The following is a 21328-nucleotide window of genomic DNA, read 5'->3' on the forward strand; positions in this document are numbered from 1 at the left end:
CGAGGCAACCGTTGGTTGCGAAAGCTAGAATTTTGTGTGTATGTTTGTGTTTGTTTGTGTGTCTGTCGACCTGCCAGCACTTTCATTTGGTAAGTCACATCATCTTTGTTTTTAGATATATATTTCCTACGTGGAATGTTTCCCTCTATTATAACTATATATATATATATATATATATATATATATATATATATATATATATATATATATATATATATATATATGTGTGTGTGTGTGTGTGTGTGTGTGTGTGTGTGTGTGTGTGTGTGTGTGTGTGTCCTTTTTCCCCCTAAGGTAAGTCTTTCCACTCCTGGGATTGGAATGACTCCTTACCCTCTCCCTTAAAACCCACATCCTTTCGTCTTTTCCTCTACTTCCCCCTTTCCTGATGAAGCAACCGTTGGTTGCGAAAGCTTGAATTTTGTGTGCATGTTTGTGTTTGTTTGTGTATCTATCAACCTGCCAGCACTTTCGTTTAGTAAGTCACATCATCTTTGTTTTTAGATATATTTTTCCCACGTGGAATGTTTCCCTCTATTATATTCATATCTATAGTTTATTTAGATTCATAGGGGGTATGAATATACATTCATACTAGATAACGTGGCAGCTGGTTCTCATGCTGGCTCATAGTGACAGCTATGCTATGAGTCATCACTAAGACACAATTCTGCAGCCTCCTTTCAACCACCGGCTCCACGTCTGCGTATCTTACTGAAATAAATGTTATCCCGCAATAATTTGCTGCTTAACACTCCAAAAACTAAAATTTCACATACATATCAAATTGAGCTGGCTGCTGATGCAAGCACTATCCCTGACAGTGATTTAACAGAACTGGAAGAAAAGGCAAAACATCATGATCAACTCATGGACAAAATCAAATAGGAAATTGAATATGCAAATAAGTGTGAAAAAATTCAGTTACTGACTCTTGTGCCGCCAACTTGGTCTCGACAGAAAGTCAGTTCCAAATTTCGGGTTTCTGAATATTTGGTGCGACAAGAAAGAGCTCTTTTAATGGAGAAGGGAATTTTATCGATGGCTGAGCAGAAAAGAGGAAAGACGTTGCCATGTGATACAGTGCAAAAGTAAAGAGTTTTAATTTGGATGAGAAAACACAAGAATAATGCCTGGGAAAAAAGACAAAGTGAACACCAGCAAAAATACCTATGAACAAAAGCATCTTGTTGTAAGTAATTTAACTGAACTGTGTTAAAAGTATCCTAAAGACAAAGTAGGATTCTCAAAATTTGCTTCTCTTCGACCAAAACAGTGTATACTTGCAGGATCATCAGGAACGCATACCATGTATATGTGCATTTACCACCAAAATGTTAAATTGCTTCTAAATTCTATTTCTACTAAAGAAACATGCCAAGATCTAATTAAAATAATATGCCTGTATGCTTCGTCTGTGTAAAAAATTCCCTGCCAGTTCATTGCTTAAAACTCACTTAGAAAATGAAACAGAAGATGGTTCAGTACAATCAATGGGTACCAACTGATTGAATAACTGTAAGTGTTCAAATCACTTCTCTATCAGAATTCTGTGATACATTAATTAAGGAAATTGAAAAAATTACTCCATGCTCTTTTATTTCTCAATCACAATCTGATTATCTGAAAATGAAGAAGGAAACACTTGATGATCGATCAGTGTTAATTTTAGTGGAATTCAGCAAAAATCTCAGTTTTGTTGTTCAAGATGAAGTACAGGGGTACCATTGGAACAATGGCAGCTGCAGTCTTCGCAGTGTCCATGTATGTTACAAAAAGGACAAACAGTTGCATGCAAAAAGTATTTGTATTGTTTCTGATGATCTCGAATATGATGTTGCCTTGGTGTACCAGACATTAGAAGACTGTACTGAACTTTTTTAAAGTGTGAATTCCCAGAAATTAAATCTTGCATATGTTGAATATTTCACTGATGGTGGTGCTGCACAATATAAAAATTGTAAGAATTTCAGAAATATCTGCTACCATGAACATGACTTCAACGTAAAATGCAGCTGGTCCTTTTTTGCTCCCAGTCATGGCAAATCTCCCTATGATGGTATTGGTGGCACTGTTAAAAGACTTATCACAAAAACAAGTTTTCAAAGAGTTTATAAAGACCAAATACTTACAGCTTCACAGTATTTGAATTTGGACACGAGAACCTGCAAGGCATTTCAGTTATCTTTGTTTCAAAAGATGAAACTGTACAAGTCAGACATTATCTTTCTGAATGCTTCACAAGTGCAAAAACAATTCCTGGAACAAGATCTATGCATCACATTGTACCAATATCACCAACCAAGATTGGAGCAAAAAGGCTTAGCTGTGATATGGATTTTAGTATTGTGCATGATTTCTCAGATGCACTTTAGGCACTAATGCCAGAATGCACTGTGCAGCCTAACTGCTATGTTCCATTTACATATGACTTTTCTTGGTATTTGGGAATTGTTGAGAAGGTGAATTGTGAAGAAGGAGATGTTACAGTAAGGTTCATGCATCCTCATGGACCATCCCCGTCTTTCTGTTGGCCTGATAATGATGTTTGTGATGTTTCTTTCTATCATATTCTGTGTGAAGTTGGCATAACCACAGCAACAGGCCGTACTTATTCTCTGAGCAGAGAGTCCTCAAAGTTGGTGGAAGAAAAGTGGTTTTCATAAAAAAAAAAAAAAAAAAAAAAAAATTTTAAGCATCAAAGTGTCTCGTCGCATATGTAGTTCCGAATCAGCTTGAATGCAGGTTGAAGCACCAGCAATTTGTGCAGTGTTGATAATATTGACTTTTGACAAAATGCTTAAGTATTATAAACAAAATGCTATGTATTTTTACATTGAGTTAATTTGGTTATTGCAGAGGTAAGAAAGTGTTCATATGTCATGTAATGTGCAAGTTGCCCTGTATTTTATAATGTGTAATTTTGTTTCATAAATTACACTTTTTGTTCAATTTGGATTTTGTTATGTGTACTTAAGTTGTTAATGTCTCTTGGGTAGTAATTGTATTTCTCTCCAGGATAAATTTTTTCCCCAGTGCCATTCATTTCTCAAAACTGATTTTTTGTGTGATGAAACTTTATTATTTGTAGATCACTTTCTAATTTTTTCAGTGTTTTCCAGAGGGGCAGTTGTACAACATATTTTTTCTAATTTAACAATAAAATTAATTTACAAAAATTTAATTGGACAATTCTAACATGTTTTCAGAAACTACACGTCTGAAAGGATATTCAGGGAAAAACTGTCAGCATACCATTTTTTCTGCAGCCAGTTTTCAAATTTTTACAGTTTGCTTTGAAGTAACGCATTACATCAAACTTTCAGCAATTGCTACCAATAGAATGTATATAATGCAATAAAAATTGGCAGAAGTTCATGATATTAGATACGAAAGTAGTACACAAAATCTCAAGTTCACAACTAGATAATGGGTGTCATGGCCCAGATGACTTGACAGGGTGTATACAACCCCGGACAACCCGAAGATCCAGAAAAAACCCAGGTATTTTTTCATCCAGAAGAAAACTGGGAAAAACCTGGGAATTTTTTAGAATTCCAGGAATTTTTCATTGTTTTAGTTTTCAGTTAAATTTTTGAATTTTTGTAACTTTGACTGGTAAAAACCAATACTCTGACAAAGAATACTACTGTGTCTTGCTACTGCAGAATAATACTGCAGCAATAAAAAAACGAATGAGAAAAAAAAAGACGAAAATAAAACATAAGTTGCAAAGGAAATGCACCAATACAACAACAAAACACAGTGCTCATACAAGTGTCTGCCAACAGCAAAATGTGTCAAAGGCTTTAGGAAGCTATGCAATGTAACATAGCAACAAATTGCCTCCGATGAGCGTGATGTCACATCTGTTTACATTAGATTCGTTTTTAGCGGTTGCGAGTGAGCTTATGTGCATGTGGAGTTGAGTCGCGTATGAGAAGTACCTTCTCCTGCTTCTGGCTACAGAAGTGTGGCAGTTAGCTGTATAAGCAGTAGCAGCAAGCAGCCAGACACTATTCAGAAAAATTTTACTGGTGCGCCTAAGCTGCCAGATTCACATATGCCCAACAGGCCCGGAACTAGGGGCCGGGGGCAAACCGGGATATCTGCCCCAGGTGGCAGTTTCAGAGGGGCAAATTCATATTATTGAGGAAAAAGACCTTTCTTCACAAACAAATTCTAAGTTGATTTCTGAATGAATCATAAGTTAATTTTTGAACACGTGCATAGTGTACGTGATGTCTCTGCCAGGGGAATCCCCGTCGCATCTAGAAATAAACTTTCCTGCAGACAAAGGGGACAGGTCTATACGAGCTGAGTGGAATGAAGTTGAACGAGTGAATGCCAATCACTTTTTATGTGGTTGACTGGGTTTGTAAATTATCAGCATTGTTATAATTACTAGCGAATTCCATAGATTCAGACTACCAGAGTGGAAGTAGATGAATAACAGGCAACAAAAATCACTTATTGTCTTCTCCGTGTATCCAAGAAAGTGAAGTTTTGACAGAAAATTTTTGGCCAGACCACTACACTACTAAGGGCCAGTTATACAGTCCCCGGCTAGCAGCCACTAAAGTTCTATTCTGGGAGTAGTGTAGAAAACGCGTTGTACGAACACATTATAACGCCTAACCGGAGAATAAATGCGGGATAACTAAAGCGGTGATTGTGGCAGGGTTAGTGAAGTTAACCAAAGAATAAATTTTTACACTGGCAGGAATAGTTACAGAATTAGTGATGACAAGATTGTTTGTTAGAATGAGGAAGGAGAAGAAACGGACTCACACAAATTACGGAAGAATATGACGGTTCCAAATTTGTATAAAAATTTCGTACTGCTACTTTTCGATTACATAGAAGAAAAAAAAAAAGCTAGGACTTAAGGATTGAAGAAATGTGTACTATCTATCTTGTCTCTTGTCTTTACTCGTTTTATGTATCCTATATTTAATTTCATGTCACACAGAACAGCAAATTACTAGCTAATAGGCAGTAAAGACTGCAAATTTTCTGAAGAGTTCTTGCTCTGCCGATTACAAATAATCCCATCAAGTATTAATTGCGAGATTCTTTTTAAGAGGGACAGGATGTCAAACCGGCCGACTGTGAGCACGAGGGGCACCACAGTACATTTTAATTTCCACTGGCCTGAATATAGTTTGATGGCACCCATTACAAAATATTATGCGTTTGAATTCCACAGAGCGAAATAGGGAGACGTGTGGTGGAAGAATGCTGTGTGAAGAGGTGTGGTACTGCACTTTGGCACACTTAAGACCAAATAACATGTCTTATGTTCCCTCTTCAGAAAGATGTGCACTACAAAATGAAGGTATTTTTGAAAAGTCTATTTTTTTAATTTTTGGCGCCTTACCTCAAACGCTCGAGGGTGGGGTAGCGCCACTATCTAATATTGCCTAGGTTCGAAAATATAGTAGATCCGGACCTGATGCACAGAGCAGTCTGAGTTGTAGTGGGGAGGTGGTAGTCTCCATGTGTTTACGTTAAGTGATTCTGCTGTCTCCTCTTCGTTTATTGCTCTCACATCAAATGAAAACAAAACGGATTTCTGTGGCTGGGAGCTATCAAGTGAATTAAAATACATTCACATAATTACGGAAGGCTGGAATATGTTATTAATTTCAGATTTTATTTTGTTGCCACCTTTCTGACAGTCAAGTGTTAATCGCCTTGCAAAACAATGAAGTTATTTTTGTCGGTTTGTTAAAGAAATTTGTCTTTTATTAATCTTTTCTGCTGAGGCAGTCAATTTGTTTGAAGCAAAGTGTTTAATTCCACACCATTGGCTAGTTTCAACTGTTCGCTGCATTTCAAGTTCACATTTTCATCTTCTGGCATGTATGGCATTATGCTATAGTAAAGAACCAAACATGAAATAATACAGTACAGGTACTCCAAGAAAATGTACATCTGAATCTGGACATACGAATGTGCACTTTAAGCCGAATTATGAATTTTAGTATGGCTCCCAAAATTCTCATGCTCCTGGAGTATCTTCTAATGCCTTGTTTTTTTATGACATAATGTAAGATCTTTTAATGTTTTGCACGTACGAATGTACGGGGTTCCTGCGTCATCGTAGCTGTGCAAGCATGGCGTTGCCTGTTATCTGGCGCTCCCTGGCAACTGCTGAAACGAAACTATTTCTAACAGGTCGCAGGAAAATATTCCGAGTGGTTGTTTGAAAAGCGTTACTTTCAAAGAAAATTTCCTTTTATGCAAGATGAACTCCGCGCGCGGATGTCCAATGAATATCTTAAATCGCAGAGCGTTTGACTCTCATTCAAAAATCAAATCTTTGAGGACGACCATTTAGAATATTTTTGAGCCCAGAAGATCAGACATTTATGTCGTTGTTAAAAATTTTACTGGCACATTTGTGTGATGTATCTTAAAGAGTAACACGCACAAAAAAGATCAACATTATGTGTGAAAGCTTAGCTTCTCTTGCAGCTTATTAATCTTAGAGACACAATATTATATGTGTACGCTTTTCTTTTCTTGTAGCATCACTATGTATATTAATTTAAACCATTACCTTTTCCTATTTGTGTGTTTGCGCTACTTAACAGTGATGTTGCTATTGGCCGACTACATCACATATCCTATTCTCTGAATATCCTCTGTCATTGGCTGGCGGGATCTCTTGACATGAGCACTACGGCTGGTTTACAAAAGCGCATCACAGTCTCAATTTCAATCCTTCGAAAACTAACATGCGGTGTTTGGTGGAATTCGAATTTATACTTTCATGCAAAACGAAAATATGCAGTGTACATGTTGCTGCACATCAGACATCTTTCCAAAACATGTCTTTTCCTCTGAGTTTCGTTTTCTAAAGTGCCACGAAATTCTACGCCTGTGTGTAAAACCACAACCATTGAAAGAATTGATAAGTTTTACAGTTCTGAGGAAAATTATACTATCACTTACCACGGAAAAAGTTTATTTTCATCCAGGAGAAAGTGTATTTTTAACCGGGAAATCCGCAAAAATTCCGGGAATTTTTTTCTTCATCCACATATACACCCTGCTTGAGATGGAATGGCCCAATATGCAAAATTAAACTACAGCAAGCTAAAGAACCTATATCTTCCATGATATAGTAGAATGGAAAAAAGACCTGACATTGTTCTATTGAAGAGTTTTGCAGCAGTTACTGGACCCTTGACACAACCATCACATATTAATGCCATGTAAACCTTGTTCTACATCTACACTCTGCAGACCACTGCAGAGTGCATGGCAGAGGATACATCCCTTTGTAGCTGTTACTAAGGTTTCTTCCCATTTCATTCATGTACGGAGTGCAGGAAGAATGATTGTTTAAATGCCTGTGCATGATGAAAACTCCCTTGTCCAGTATGCTGAAGGCCTCACAAAGGCCTTTGCAGTACACAAAGATCTCCCGAGCCATATCTCCACTCACACCTGCTCCTCACATCCATCCCAAGAACCAATAACAGAGAAGCACTCCCTTTGTCCCTTTGTCACCTTATACCGCCCGGTATTGGAACGACTAAGCCACGTCCTTTGTCAGGGCTTTGATTATTTATCATCCTGCCCAGAAATTAGGACATCCTACCCAAGATACTTGCATCCCCTCCTAAAATGGTGTTCAACTGCCCACCCAACCTCCACAGCATCCTAGTCCATCCCTATGCCACTCCCATCTACAAACCCATGCCACAGGGATCATACCCTCGTGGAAGAGCCAGATGCAAGACCTGCCCCTTCCACTCACCGAGCAATACATACTTCAGTCCCATCACAGGCTTATCCTATTCCACCCGGGCCGCCTGTGACAGCAGCCGTGTTATATGGCAGCTCTGCTGCAACTACTGCACAGTGTTTCAAATTGATATTACAACCAACCAGCTGTCAACAAGAATGAATGGTCAGTGCCAAACTGTTGCCAAAAACAAGATGGACCATCCAGTGGCACAACGTGCAGTGAAGCACAACATGGAAGATTTAAATGGCTCCTGAGCTGTGCAGATGGGAGCTATCCTTACAGCACATTCTTCGCTCCTGTAACATCCCTGGTCTAAACCTAAGGTAACTTGCTGTGCTTACACCCCCCCCCCCCCCCCACTAGTGTGTGTGGGGAGGGGGGGGACACCATACCTTGTCTAGTACCCCCACCCAATTCGTGTCAGCTAGCTGTGTGTTGCCATCTCATGCACTAGTCTGCGAAAACACATACCCAGCCGTCTGCCACCTGCCCCCTTAGCCCACAGATGGCTCCCCACTGTACCACAGGCTGCTAGATGCTTCCCACCAGCCCCTCCCTGCCTCCCGCATCTCTCCATACCTCACCGCGAAAATTCTGGGAATTCCCTACACCACACCACCCTACCCTACCCTATCCTACCCTACCCCACACCACCCTACCCTACCCTACCCTACCCTACACCTCCCTACCCTACCCTACCCAACCCCACCCTGCACCCCCACCTCACCCCAGTACACTCACCTTGGGTGAGGGAAGAGCTGGCAGTATAATGAGCACATTGTAGGTAGGCAGGCATGTGCGTATGAGTGAAAGTGTGTGATTGTGTACATGTTTTTCCTACAAGCTTGAAAAAGGAAGGTCTTTCTGAAAGTTAGCAAAACTCTTTTTTTGTTTTTGTACCTATTGGCAACGCAGTGTTTTTGCTTTTCGGTGAGTCATTTCCTTTATTCCTAAATTACTCATAGATACCACATAATGTTTGAGCCCAGAATATATTCAAAGATTGTACAAGAAATTGATGTCAAGGATATTGAATGGTAGTTCCATGGATCAGTTCCGCTACTCGTGTTGTAAATTTATGTGACCTGTGCTTTCTTCCAACTGTCCTCCCCCGGTAGCTGAGTGGTCAGAACGACAGAATGTCAATCCTAAGGGCCCGGGTTCGATTCCCAGGTGGGTCAGAGATTTTCTCCGCTCAGAGACTGGGTGTTGTGTTGCCCTAATCATCATCATTTCATCCCCATCGTCGCACAAGTCACCAAAGTGGCATCAAATCGAAAGACTTGCACCCGGCAAACGGTCTACCCGTCAGGAGGCCCTAGTCACACGACATTTACATTTACCAACTACTGAGCACGGTTCTTTTGTTCGAGGGATCTGTGATGGAGCATAGTTACAAGGGAGGCGAACTCTGTCACAAATTTAAAAGGGAGTGCGATAGGGATTCCAGCAGTCCCTGGAGCTTTGGTCAGTCTTAACTGTTTCAGCAGTTTCTCAACACTACTCACATTAATTCTTATTTCACTCATCTTTCCAGTGGCATGGGAATTAAATAGGGAAATTCTCCTGGGTTTTCCTTTGTACAGGAAAATTTGAAAACAGAGTCAAACCTTTCAGCTTTTGCTTTGCTACCCTCAGTTTCAGTTCCTTGGGTTTTGTGAAAAATCATTTGACAGTATTTGCTACAGTATAGTCATTGAAGGCTTCATGCATTGCTCTCTTGATAGCCAAAATCATTTCTCTTAACATATCTCTGTCTGTAGCCTTATTCTTTGTTTTGTACCTATTTTAAAGTAGTATCTGTTCCTTTAGAGGTTTCTTTACAGTGACTGTATACGATGGAGGATCCCTTCCATTATGAACTGTTCTGCTGGGTACACAACAATTAAGTGCACATATATGAAGATAGTAACTATTCCCGAAAGAATAGAAACCATTGATGACCGTGCAGCTTCTCTAGAATAAATGATTATTAATCGAAACCCTCAGCTGCCGACAGGTGTTGTTGATTTACCTCAATGAGGACAGCTGAAAATGTGTGCCCCAACGGGGGCTCAAACCTGGGATCTCCTGCTTACATGGCAGACGCTCTATCCATCTAAGCCACTGAGAACACAGATGAATAGCGCGACTGCAGGGACTTATCCCTTGCTCGCTTCCCGTGAGACCTACATTCCCAACTGTCCACAATCTACAATCGTAATGTTCGTAATAGGTATTTGCCCATCCACTCATTACTCGCGCCCACCAAGCAGATGAGTCCCGTAAGAGTTCGGGCAACCTGTACACATTCGCACAGAACGATGGTCAATGGCCGGGTATCCTTTAACTATATATGAAGATAGTAACTGTTCCTGAAAGAACAGATACCATTGATGACCGTGCAGCTTCTCTAGTATAAATGATAATTAATTGAAACCCTCAGCTGCCGACAGGTGTTGTTGATATCATTTCGATTAATTATCATTTATTCTAGAGAAGTTGCATGTACCAAGATAGTCAAACACATTAGTTTTGTCACATACTTGAGTATGATAGGCAAAAAGAAAGAAACCACCATCATTTGATTGAGAATAGATGTACATGACAGAGGATTAGTGGTGGCTACTCTGGGTCAAAGAAAACACTGGATGAGATGAAAATCAACTATTAAATGCCATACAGAAACAACTAAGGCTAACAATTCACCTGTGTGTCATTTCACTGTCTTTGTGCAGCAGGAGTACCAACTTGTTAATTGAAGCAAATGTCTTCATTCATTCATTACCTCTTGCTGGGATTGGCTGCTGCCTGTGGAACTTGGAGAATGATATGAGCAGTGGGAGTAATGGGTGGGGCACTACTTGCATGTGGCAGGCTGAGAATTTGAGTCAGGCGGAAAGTTTGTCTCGATGGCCGAGGCTGTTAGATAATTGTTCTAGAGAAGCAGGGCATCCAGATTAGTGCACTGGTCTGGCACAAATTTTCAACCTTCGCTATTGTTTTATTTCAACACCTGCAGATGGCCAAATGTTATGTAATTGTGTAATTTATCCAGCCACTGTGCCACCAATGTTAGAACACACACTACACATCTATATCTATTCTTGTGCGTATATTTTTGTGCTAATGAGGTCATGTGTGTCTCCCAGTACTCTTCAGTTTTACAGTTTCTAACATATGAAAATCAGTCCATTAGCCCATTGCAGTAGCATCTTTAAGTTTTCCAAAAACACACTCTTATGGACTCATTAGCTTTCCTTGACACACGGTGGTGGGTGGTGGCAGCGGCGGAGGCGGCGAGTTCCTTGTTGAGCATATGTGTAATGAATTATCTTATGCTACTCATTCAAATGACCATGCCCCCATTTGTCTGCTTTTAACTGCAGAATTTTTCTTTACAATTTACCAACAATAATTTGAAGATCACCTACTCCATCAGTCCAAAAAGTTATTGGAGTAATTAAAAAAAGAAAATTTAAGATGTTAGTACGAATGGTGCAGGTGTTGTACAGTCTCGCCCAGCCCCCCAATGTGAGTATAACGTGCAACATGCGCAGTGAAACTCAGAAAAGTCCCTCTCCATATTGTTTTCACCTCATGTGTTGCATTGACTTAAATGATGACTGTATCATCAAAGCGTTCACCCTTCGTCTGAATTATTATTTTGAGAATTAAAAGGGGTCATTTGGTGCCAAATCGGGTGAATATGGGTGCTTATTGAGAACTGGCACTTCTTGTTTCTCCAGAAACCATGTGAGAAAGTGCATTGTCACGCAGCAAGAAGAAATCCCTCCTCTTCCATTGTAGCAGATTAACTCTCTGAATCCTCTCGCACAACTGGTTGAGGACACCCAGATAATACTGGGTCTTTACAGGGGTGCTAGTGGGAACAAATTCCCTGTGGGTAATTCTACGAGCATCACGAACTGTGAGGAGTGTAGGCTTCGCTTTCCATATTGTCACTTGCGTGTCCTTTTGTCTTGCACAGTGTATACACCCCGGGACAACTGAGAAATCTGGGAAAAACCTGGGAATTTTTTCATCTGGGAGAAAACTGGAAAAAACCTGGGAATTTTTCATTGTTTTAGTTTTCAGTTAAATTTTTGTAATTTTGACTGGTAAGAACTGATACTCTGACAAAGAATTTTACTATATCCCACCACTGTAGAACAATACTGCTGCCATAAAACACAAACGAGACAAAAAAATTAAAATAAAACGTAAGCTGCATAGGAAATGTGCCATTTACAACAATGAAACACAGTGCACCCACAAGTGGCTGCCAACAGCGAAACATGTCGAGACTTCAGGAGGAAAACTATGGAAGTCTTCATAACAAACTGCTTCCAATGGCCGTGACGTCACAGCTGTTAACATCAGTTGCTAGTGGGCTCTTGCGCGTGCGCTGTTGAGTCGCATACGAGCAGTACCCTCTACCGCTTTTGCCTACTTGAAGAGCGACTGTTAGGAGTGTTAGCTGTATCGTCAGTACCGACAAGCAGCCAGATACTATGCGGAAAAATTTTTCTGACATGTCCGAGCTGCCAGATTTGCACGTGCACAGAGAAGTCTGAGTTGTAGTGGGGAGGGGGAATAGTGTCCACTTCTAGTGATTTTGCTATTTACTCTTTATTTACAGCTTTCATGTTAAATGAAAACGAAATATAATTCTGTGGCCGGGAGCTATCAAGTGAATTAAAATAATTCACATAATTACGGAAGGCTAGTTTCAGTTTGCTGATTTTATTTTATTTCCACGTTTTTGGCAGTCGAGCATTAATTGCCTTGCAGAACAGTGAAGTTATTTTTGTCAATCTGCTAAATAAATTTGCCTTTTATTAGTCTTTTTCGCAGAGGCAGTAAATTTATTTGAAACGAAGTGTTTCATTCCACACCATTGGCTAGTTTCAACTATTTGCTAAATTTCAAATGCACATTTTCATCTTCCGGCACATATGGCATTACGCCATAATAAAGAACCGAACATGAGATAATACAGCGGTACTCAGAGATAATTTGCATCCCGAAAAGTTTATATCAGGTTGGGCCTACATCTTTAATGCTATGCAAAATCTGTAAATGCTATATGCATACGGGCTTCCTACGTCATCGTAGCTGCGCATGGGCAATAACACATGTTTTCTGGCATTGCCAGATAATTGGTGAAATGAATTCTACCAGGTCACGGGAAAATATTGTGAATGGTGGGTTGAAAAGTGTTACTTCAAAGTAAATTTAATTTTATGCAAGACTGTCCTTTGAATTTCTGAAATCACAGAGTGTTTGACTCTCATTTAAAGCTTAACATTTTGAACACCAGACATTTACGTCATTATTTAAAATTTTACTGGCACATTTGCATGCTGTATCTTACAAAGTGTAACAAATGCAAAAAAGACAAATACTATACGTGAAAGCTGAGCTTCTCTTGTAGCTACACTATGTACATCAATTTAAACCATTAGTTTTTCCTACTTTTGTGTTAATGCTTCATAACAGTGATGTTGCTATTGGCTACTACATCATGTGCCCTGTCCTCTGAACAGCTGCTGTCATTGGCTGGCGAGATCATGTGATATGACCTATGACTGGCATGCAAAAGCATTGCAATATCGATTTCACTAAAGTGCTGCGATTGCTGGAACTTCAATATATACTTTCGTAATACGAAAATAGGCAGTGTACATGTTGCTGCACATAGAAACTTGTCCCAAAATGTGCGTATGCATTGTTGTTTTTGTGTGTGTGTGTGTGTGTGTGTGTGTGTGTGTGTGTGTGTGTGTGTGTGTTTTCGTTTTCTAAAGTGCCCGGAAGTTCTACAGCGGTCTGTAAAACCTAAACTATTTGAAGCTTGATAAGTTTTACAGTTCTGAGGAAACGTTTACTGTAACTTAAACAGGGAAAATGTGTATTTTCACCTGGGAGAAATTGTACTTTTAACCAGGAAATCTGGGATTTTTTTTCCCTTGTCCCTGTATACACCCTGTCTTGGCAAACCATTCCAGAAAAGAATTGTCTGCGTTTTTTATTTCAGTGAAGTCGCAGCAGGCATCCACATGTTGTTTTTGATCAGAAGTCAAGGTATACAAGGCAGACTTTCCACACACTTTTCTCCTTGGTGAAGCATTCTGGAGAATGCCTTGAGCACTTGATTTAGAGATTTTCAATTCTTTAGCTGTAGCTCTGTGTGAGAGATGATGATGCTTGCTTTTCAAAAGACCACAAATGTTCTCAATGTTTCTGTTGGATGAACTTGAGGTGGGATGCCATAATCTCTTGTCAGCCTCTAAAATGTTTAAACAAATCAAACACCCCGCACAACTTAAACAATTAATACCTTAGGTTGACTTCGTAGACTCAGATGTCTCCATAGCCATTCTGCTGAGTACATCTTGAAATCAAATCACTGTTCATTGCTCCATCTGCTTGCTTCATTGCATTAGTGACACAACAGTGTTGACACATTAGGATTGCACTTCCACTACTCGACAATGCTTGCTCACAACTGACTGGTCAAATACACATATGTTGCTTACAGTTGTTAATTCAAGTTGCCACCGCAGTTGTTGCACTGACATTGCTTGTACACCAGAAATAAAATCTGTCTCGGACTTTTTGGATGAACAAGGGGACCACATGACATTTGGATTTTTTTGGCACATGAAGTTCAGAACTATAATACCAATATCCCAAAGAAATTCAATGCACCTCTCAAAAATTCTCGAGAAAATAGGCTTTGAAGTTTTCAGAGTGCCGTTAATACCCTGGAGCAAGGTCGTATTTTTGCCGAGCCGTGTGGCTGCATGGTTGAATGATTGACTGTCACCTGGATGGCTGATGTTTGATCCTGGATGTGTAAATTTTTAAAGAGAGTTGCATGTTCTACCAGCATGTCTGTGAAATGTAAAATACACTAAGGTGAAAAAAGATCATTTAAATTTAAATAATGTTTATTAATAATCCTGTATAAAAAGTCAATAATTAAGGCTTTATAGTTTCAATGAAAACTGGATTTTTGTGTGTGATGTGCAATTTGAAATAAAAATTGAATTGAGTATGTGTTAATAAGTACATATTTTGTGTATTTTAAATGACATATATATAAAATTGAATGGAAAAAAGTGAAAAATATAGTGACTGAAATGAGACTTGACTCAGGGATTAATAGTATCGAGAGCTACCAATATTACCCCCCCCCCCCCCCCCCCCCCTCCATCTTCATTCCTTGCGTTAATGTATTAAGGATGATCAGGAAGACCTCACAGTCAATTTTCTTAAGAATTTTTTGAGAGTTGCATAGGGGCAAAATGAGTCACCAGCGCAGTTCAGAAAAGTTTTATGAATCTATCACCACCTTCCGTAGCATAAACCAAATTTGAGCAAGCTTGCTCAGGTTTTGGCATCAAACGTCTCCATTTTATTGAATGTCTTGGGTGCCACTGTCATGGACTGAAGCAGTCTTGATACTGACAGCAACAAGTGCTGTTTAAAAAGTTATTACACACACACACACACACACACACACACACACACACACACACACACAAATTACACTTTTACCAACGCAGTACCAGCCTGTTACTGCTGGGTCTACACCCTAAACCAAATGATGACTGACTTTTTTTGAGTCTTCTCAGAAATAATCCAAAGTTGACTTCTTCCTCTGGTTAGCAGGTGGCACTCTGCATTGTCACTGACAGCACACAACACGACTGGACCAGGACGCATGTTGTCACCTGGTGGCATTCACCTGTGTTATCAAGCAGTTGCGGCTTCTCTACCTTTATTCCCTTGTGATCTAAATTATGTGCATCACCCTACAAATTCTGTGAAGCAAATAGCAAATAAACATTGAGAGCAGGCAACAATTCACTATTAGATGAAAGATTAGTGACGCATGGACACATTTAAATATCTAAAGATTGGTCTAGCTTTTAGTATTATCTCTGTTTCTAAATCTAGCACATGTATTCTCTCTCTCTCTCTCTCTCTCTCTCTCTCTCTCTCTCTCTCTGTGGTTCTTGAAACTTTGCGTAGTGTTTTATGAGGTAGGTTCCATCTTATTTTCAAGCATAAGGCAGTTCAAGTTTTTCAGCATGTCTGTGTTGCTCTGTGACAGAAGTGGGACAAACATGTGACCAATTGTGTTGCTCTTCTTTTTGTATGCTAAATATTCCTTCTCAGTCCTGTTTAATATGAGTCTCAAATAGGGGTGGCAGTGGTTTATCAGAAATATCAATATTATATAGAATTAATACTAATAAATTGATAATACACTGTTGATATATCAATATTATCAGTACTTACCGTAAATATATTTCAACTTTCCTAATTTTGTGCTGGGTATTGAACATCAGTAATCTTCCTCCACTCTTCCTGTTAAATAATATTTATAAAACAATCATTAATATTTATAGTGTGATGTTAAGATATGACACCTCAGTTTGTATATATGGTAAGTATTGAATTATTTTTTAATGAATTAATTTTGACTTCTTGGCAGTCTAGGTACTTTACGTACAGCTCACATAGTTGTGTTTCCCCATTCTACATAAACTTAAACAACTTTGTTAATTCCCAATTAATTTGAAACCCTGAAAGTGCTTAGCTCACCACTTTATCTGAATCAGTTTTTACCAAATTGTCTGAGAGTGAGCCTATTCTTGAACTGATGATTTTTTATTAGTGATAGACTTAGGCCAGTTATTTCTGTTTGCGGTGATCGTTCCTTAGTGAGTATGCACACGGCGAGCCTAGGGTGCCAAGCCATTGCAGCACATTTTCCTTGTCTGTGCTGAATTTTACTTCACTATGTCATTACTCTGTCTTGTTCTCTAGGACCGATTTCCTGCTGACAGTCCAGCTCACTTGTAGGATGTCGATTCTGCCTTCTCCCATTTTTTTCCTGTATTTCACTCTGTTTATTTTGGTTAATTTGTGTTCGGTTCCTGCAGCACATTTTGACCTGTGCCTCTTAAAACTTTTTACAGATTGTGTGGTTCATGCAGGGAAGGGTTGCTCAATAACAAGCATGAAAACCAGATGATGTGGGGGATCATCAGGTACTCATATGGTGGATGTCCCCGGACCTTGCAGCAATCACATTATTGTTGCCTGATCTGTCCCCTTGAGCATGCTGAGGTGGTGGTCCCAGTCGACTTGGCGGGCACTTAGGACTCCGGACACTGGCCATTGTGCCAGGTGGCCTTGTAAAGCTTCGTCACGGTCATTTTGGTTTATTTGTTTTGATTAATTTTTTGTGCTTACTGGACTATCCACTCGGGTATGGGAGCTATGTCTTTCAAATATTAAAATTACCCAGTTGATAAATGGAAAATGTCACTTCGAAATAATAACAGTACAAGTAAAGTAACTTAATTTTATCATCCCTTTAACACATAACGTACTTCCCTAACAGTGTTGAAATTCATCCACTCCTGTGTTAACAGTGAAGATCATGTAGCATTAATTCTGAAGTAACCATTGTTCCATTGCATTTCCACTTTAATCAAACAGGTAATAAGTGATCATGGAAGACTTTTCATGTACATTCTGCTGTCAATACGTTTCTTCACTACAATTACTGATTCACAAATAAAACACTGATTCAGTCATACATCCCATAATCAATACTGTGTGCCTTTCCATGAAATAACTGAGTTACTAAAAGACTTTTCTTTTACAGTGTGACATAACACTTTCAACTCTTAATTATCTTTCTAACAGATTTTTCATACTATTTATTTGCAATGCAGCTGCGTGCAGCTGCTCTGTGCGAAAGCCTGACACTGACACTGTCTTCAAATGTTCCAGAAGGCAGGGATAACTAAGGAATACAATATCAATATGTTGCAGTGTCAAAGATAGCAGTACTCCTTACATCTCCCCAGGAGGATTTTTTAAAAATGGGAAAAAAATTTTTCTTGAAAACCCCCCAAAAAAGTAAACAGAAATATCTTAGAAATTTTACCCAGCCACAAGGTCCCCACAGAAGACAATCTCTCCTGAGTTGTTGTACTGTAATACGATAAAAATCTTAAGCACACTTCACACTCACTTGTCCCTGCACTGAAATTTTACAATTCTTTATATTTGGATTAATATATGTGACAAGTGGGCAGTCAACACACACAGAAATGAAAATGTGTGTGTGTGTGGGGGGGGGGGGGGGGGATAACAATAATAATAATAATAATAAACCACGTGGAGGCTCGGGAAAAGAATAGACCTCCGGTATGTTCTGCCAGTCGTAAAAGGCGACGAAAAGAACAAACCACTAATAGGGCTAACCCCCCTTTTAGTGTGATTAGTTGGTTCAGGACAGAACTAAAGAAGCCTCGGACAAGCGCCGTCATGGTCGGGGACGACGCTTGAACCCTATGCCCGCCCACAATGGTAACGACACTGCTAGCCAACTGGAAAATGATTTAAATCTAAATAGAGGTGTTTTGCAGTATATGCTTCCTGCAACCACCCTAGAAGGAAAACAAAGACAGAGGATGAGATGGTCAGATGAAGTTAATCGACACCTCATGTTCTGTTATTACCAAGCAACAAACCTAGGAACCAACACAACTGGATACCGATCACAAGTATGCACAACGTTTATTACCAGATACCCAGAATTAAAATTTTTAACAGAACAACGACTAGCTTATCGGATCAGTGTAATAATAAAAAATAACAGGATACCCCAGTCAGAATTAGAAAACATCAAACAACAAGTACAACAGATACTGGAACAAAATAATGTGCAATCAGAAGAGGAAGAAGAAGAAGAAGAAGAAGAAGAAGAAGAAGAAGAAAATACAGTAATGGACTCAAACATCCCAGAGCAAACAAACAAAGAACAACACGCATCAATTAAACAATCAGAGGAAAACGAAATATTAAGACAGCCACCAGAACAAGCACAAATAGAATACGAAGTGAGACACATGTTAGATATAGAAGAGAAAAATTTCAGCTGACATATATAGAATACAAAGACACAAATACAGACATTAGACCATTCTTGCATAGACCGCCAAATAACCCACAAGTCGAAACAACAATAAAAACTATCAACACAATCATACACAACAAAATAAATGAAAACACAACTATGGAAGAGTTACAACTACTTGTTTATATAGGAGCACTCACTACACTAAATATACACAAAGGCAGAGATCAGAACCAACCAACACACAGAAGAAACCCACAAAACCATCATGGCAACACAGGCTACAGATCAGAATAGAAAAACTGAGAAAAGACATCGGACAGCTAACACAATTTATAAGAAATGAAATGTCAGAAGAAAAAGGTTAGGTAAAATCTCACAACAAGAAGCGATAGAGCAATTAGATGAAAAGAAGCAGAAATTACAATCATTGGCCAAACAACTTAGAAGATACAAAAAGAGTGAAAATAGAAGGAAACAAAACCAAACATTCAACACAAACCAAAAGAGATTTTACCAGACAATAGATAACACACACATTAAAATAGACAATCCACCAAACATCACAGACATGGAGCACTTCTGGAGCAACATATGGTCAAACCCGGTACAACATAACAGGCATGCATGGTGGATACAAGCAGAAACAGTCTCATACAAGATGATACCACAAATGCCTGAAGTGATAATTTTGCAACATGACATCACCCAAGCAATTAATTCTACTCACAATTGGAAAGCCCCTGGAAAAGATAAAATAGCAAATTTCTGGCTAAAGAAGTTCACCTCAACACATGCACATCTAACTAAATTATTTAACAGTTACATTGCAGACCCATACACATTCCCCGATACACTTACACGTGGAATAACTTACCTGGAACCTAAAGATCGACCAGACACAGCAAACCCAGCTAAATATCGCCCCATAACATGCCTACAAACAATATACAAAATATTAACTTCAGTCATTACACAGAAATTAATAACACATACAACACAGACCAAAATTATAAATGAAGAACAAAAAGGCTGTTGCAAAGGAGCACGAGGATGTAAAGAGCAACTGATAATAGATGCAGAGGTGACATATCAAGCGAAAACTAAACAAAGGTCGCTACACTACACATACATTGATTACCAAAAAGCTTTTGATAGTGTACCCCACTCATGGTTACTACAAATATTGGAAATATACAAAGTAGATCCTAAATTGATACAGTTCCTAAACATAGTAATGAAAAATTGGAAAACCACACTTAATATCCAAACAAATTCAAATAATATCACATCACAGCCAATACAGATTAAGCGTGGAATATACCAAGGAGACTCATTAAGTCCTTTCTGGTTCTGCCTTGCTCTGAACCCACTATCCAATATGCTAAATAATACAAATTATGGATACAATATTACTGGAACATACCCACACAAAATCACACATTTGCTATACATGGATGATCTAAAACTACTGGCAGCAACAAATCAACAACTCAACCAATTACTAAAGATAACAGAAGTATTCAGCAATGATATGAATATGGCTTTTGGAACAGACAAATGTAAGAAAAATAGCATAGTCAAGGGAAAACACACTAAACAAGATGATCACATATTGGATAACCACAGCGACTGCATAGTAGCGATGGAAAAAACAGATGCCTATAAATATCTAGGATACAGACAAAAAATAGGAATAGATAATACAAAGATTAAAGAAGAACTAAAAGAAAAATATAGACAAAGACTAACAAAAATACTGAAAACAGAATTGACAGCAAGAAACAAAACAAAAGCTATAAATACTTATGCTACACCAATATTTACCGACTCATTTGGAGTAGTGAAATGGAGTAACACAGACCTAGAAGCACTCAGTACACTTACACGATCACAATGCCACATATATAGAATACATCACATACATTCAGCAACAGAAAGATTCACATTAAGCAGAGAGGAAGGAGGAAGGGGATTTATCGACATAAAAAACCTACATTATGGACAGGTAGACAATTTAAGAAAATTCTTTCTAGAATGAGCAGAAACTAGCAAAATACACAAAGCAATCACTCATAAATACATCGGCTACACCACTGCAATTTCATAACCACTTCTACAACCCTTTAGATCACATAACATCAACAGATACGAAGAAAGTAAATTGGAAAAAGAAAACACTACATGACAAGCACCCGTATCATCTAACACAGCCACACATCGATCAAGACGCATCCAACACATGGCTAAGAAAAGACAATATATACAGTGAGACGGAAGGATTCATGATTGCAATACAGGATCAAACAATAAACACCAGATATTACAGCAAGCATATTATTAAAGATCCCAATACCACAACAGATAAATGCAAACTTTGCAAACAACAAATAGAAACAGTAGATCACATCACAAGCGGATGTACAATACTAGCAAATACAGAATACCCCAGAAGACATGACAATGTAGCAAAAATAATATATCAACAGCTTGCCTTACAACATAAACTTATAAAACAACACGTTCCCACATACAAGTATGCACCACAAAATGATGAATACAAATTATATTCGAATAGAACCATTATAACAGATAAACCAACACCACATAACAAACCTGACATCATACTCACCAATAAA

The 21328-nt window shown here is 38.8% G+C and overlaps 1 protein-coding gene across 4 annotated transcripts in view; it reads left to right on the forward strand.

Moving 5' to 3' along the window:
• LOC126458396 (ubiquitin carboxyl-terminal hydrolase 45) overlaps positions 1–21328 on the forward strand; it is a 199213-nt gene that overhangs the window by 161669 nt on the left and 16216 nt on the right. The window contains exon 15 of one of the 4 annotated variants that reach the window (XM_050095407.1): positions 16735–17030. The exons of the other annotated variants lie outside the window; for them this stretch is intronic. Coding sequence (XP_049951364.1) covers positions 16735–16770 — 36 coding nt within the window. The 3' untranslated portion in view covers positions 16771–17030. Of the gene's footprint in view, positions 1–16734; positions 17031–21328 lie in introns of those variants that run through there. 4 annotated transcript variants of the gene reach the window in all.

Source organism: Schistocerca serialis, chromosome 2 (genome assembly GCF_023864345.2).
Source record: "Schistocerca serialis cubense isolate TAMUIC-IGC-003099 chromosome 2, iqSchSeri2.2, whole genome shotgun sequence".
NCBI lineage: Eukaryota > Metazoa > Arthropoda > Insecta > Orthoptera > Acrididae > Schistocerca > Schistocerca serialis.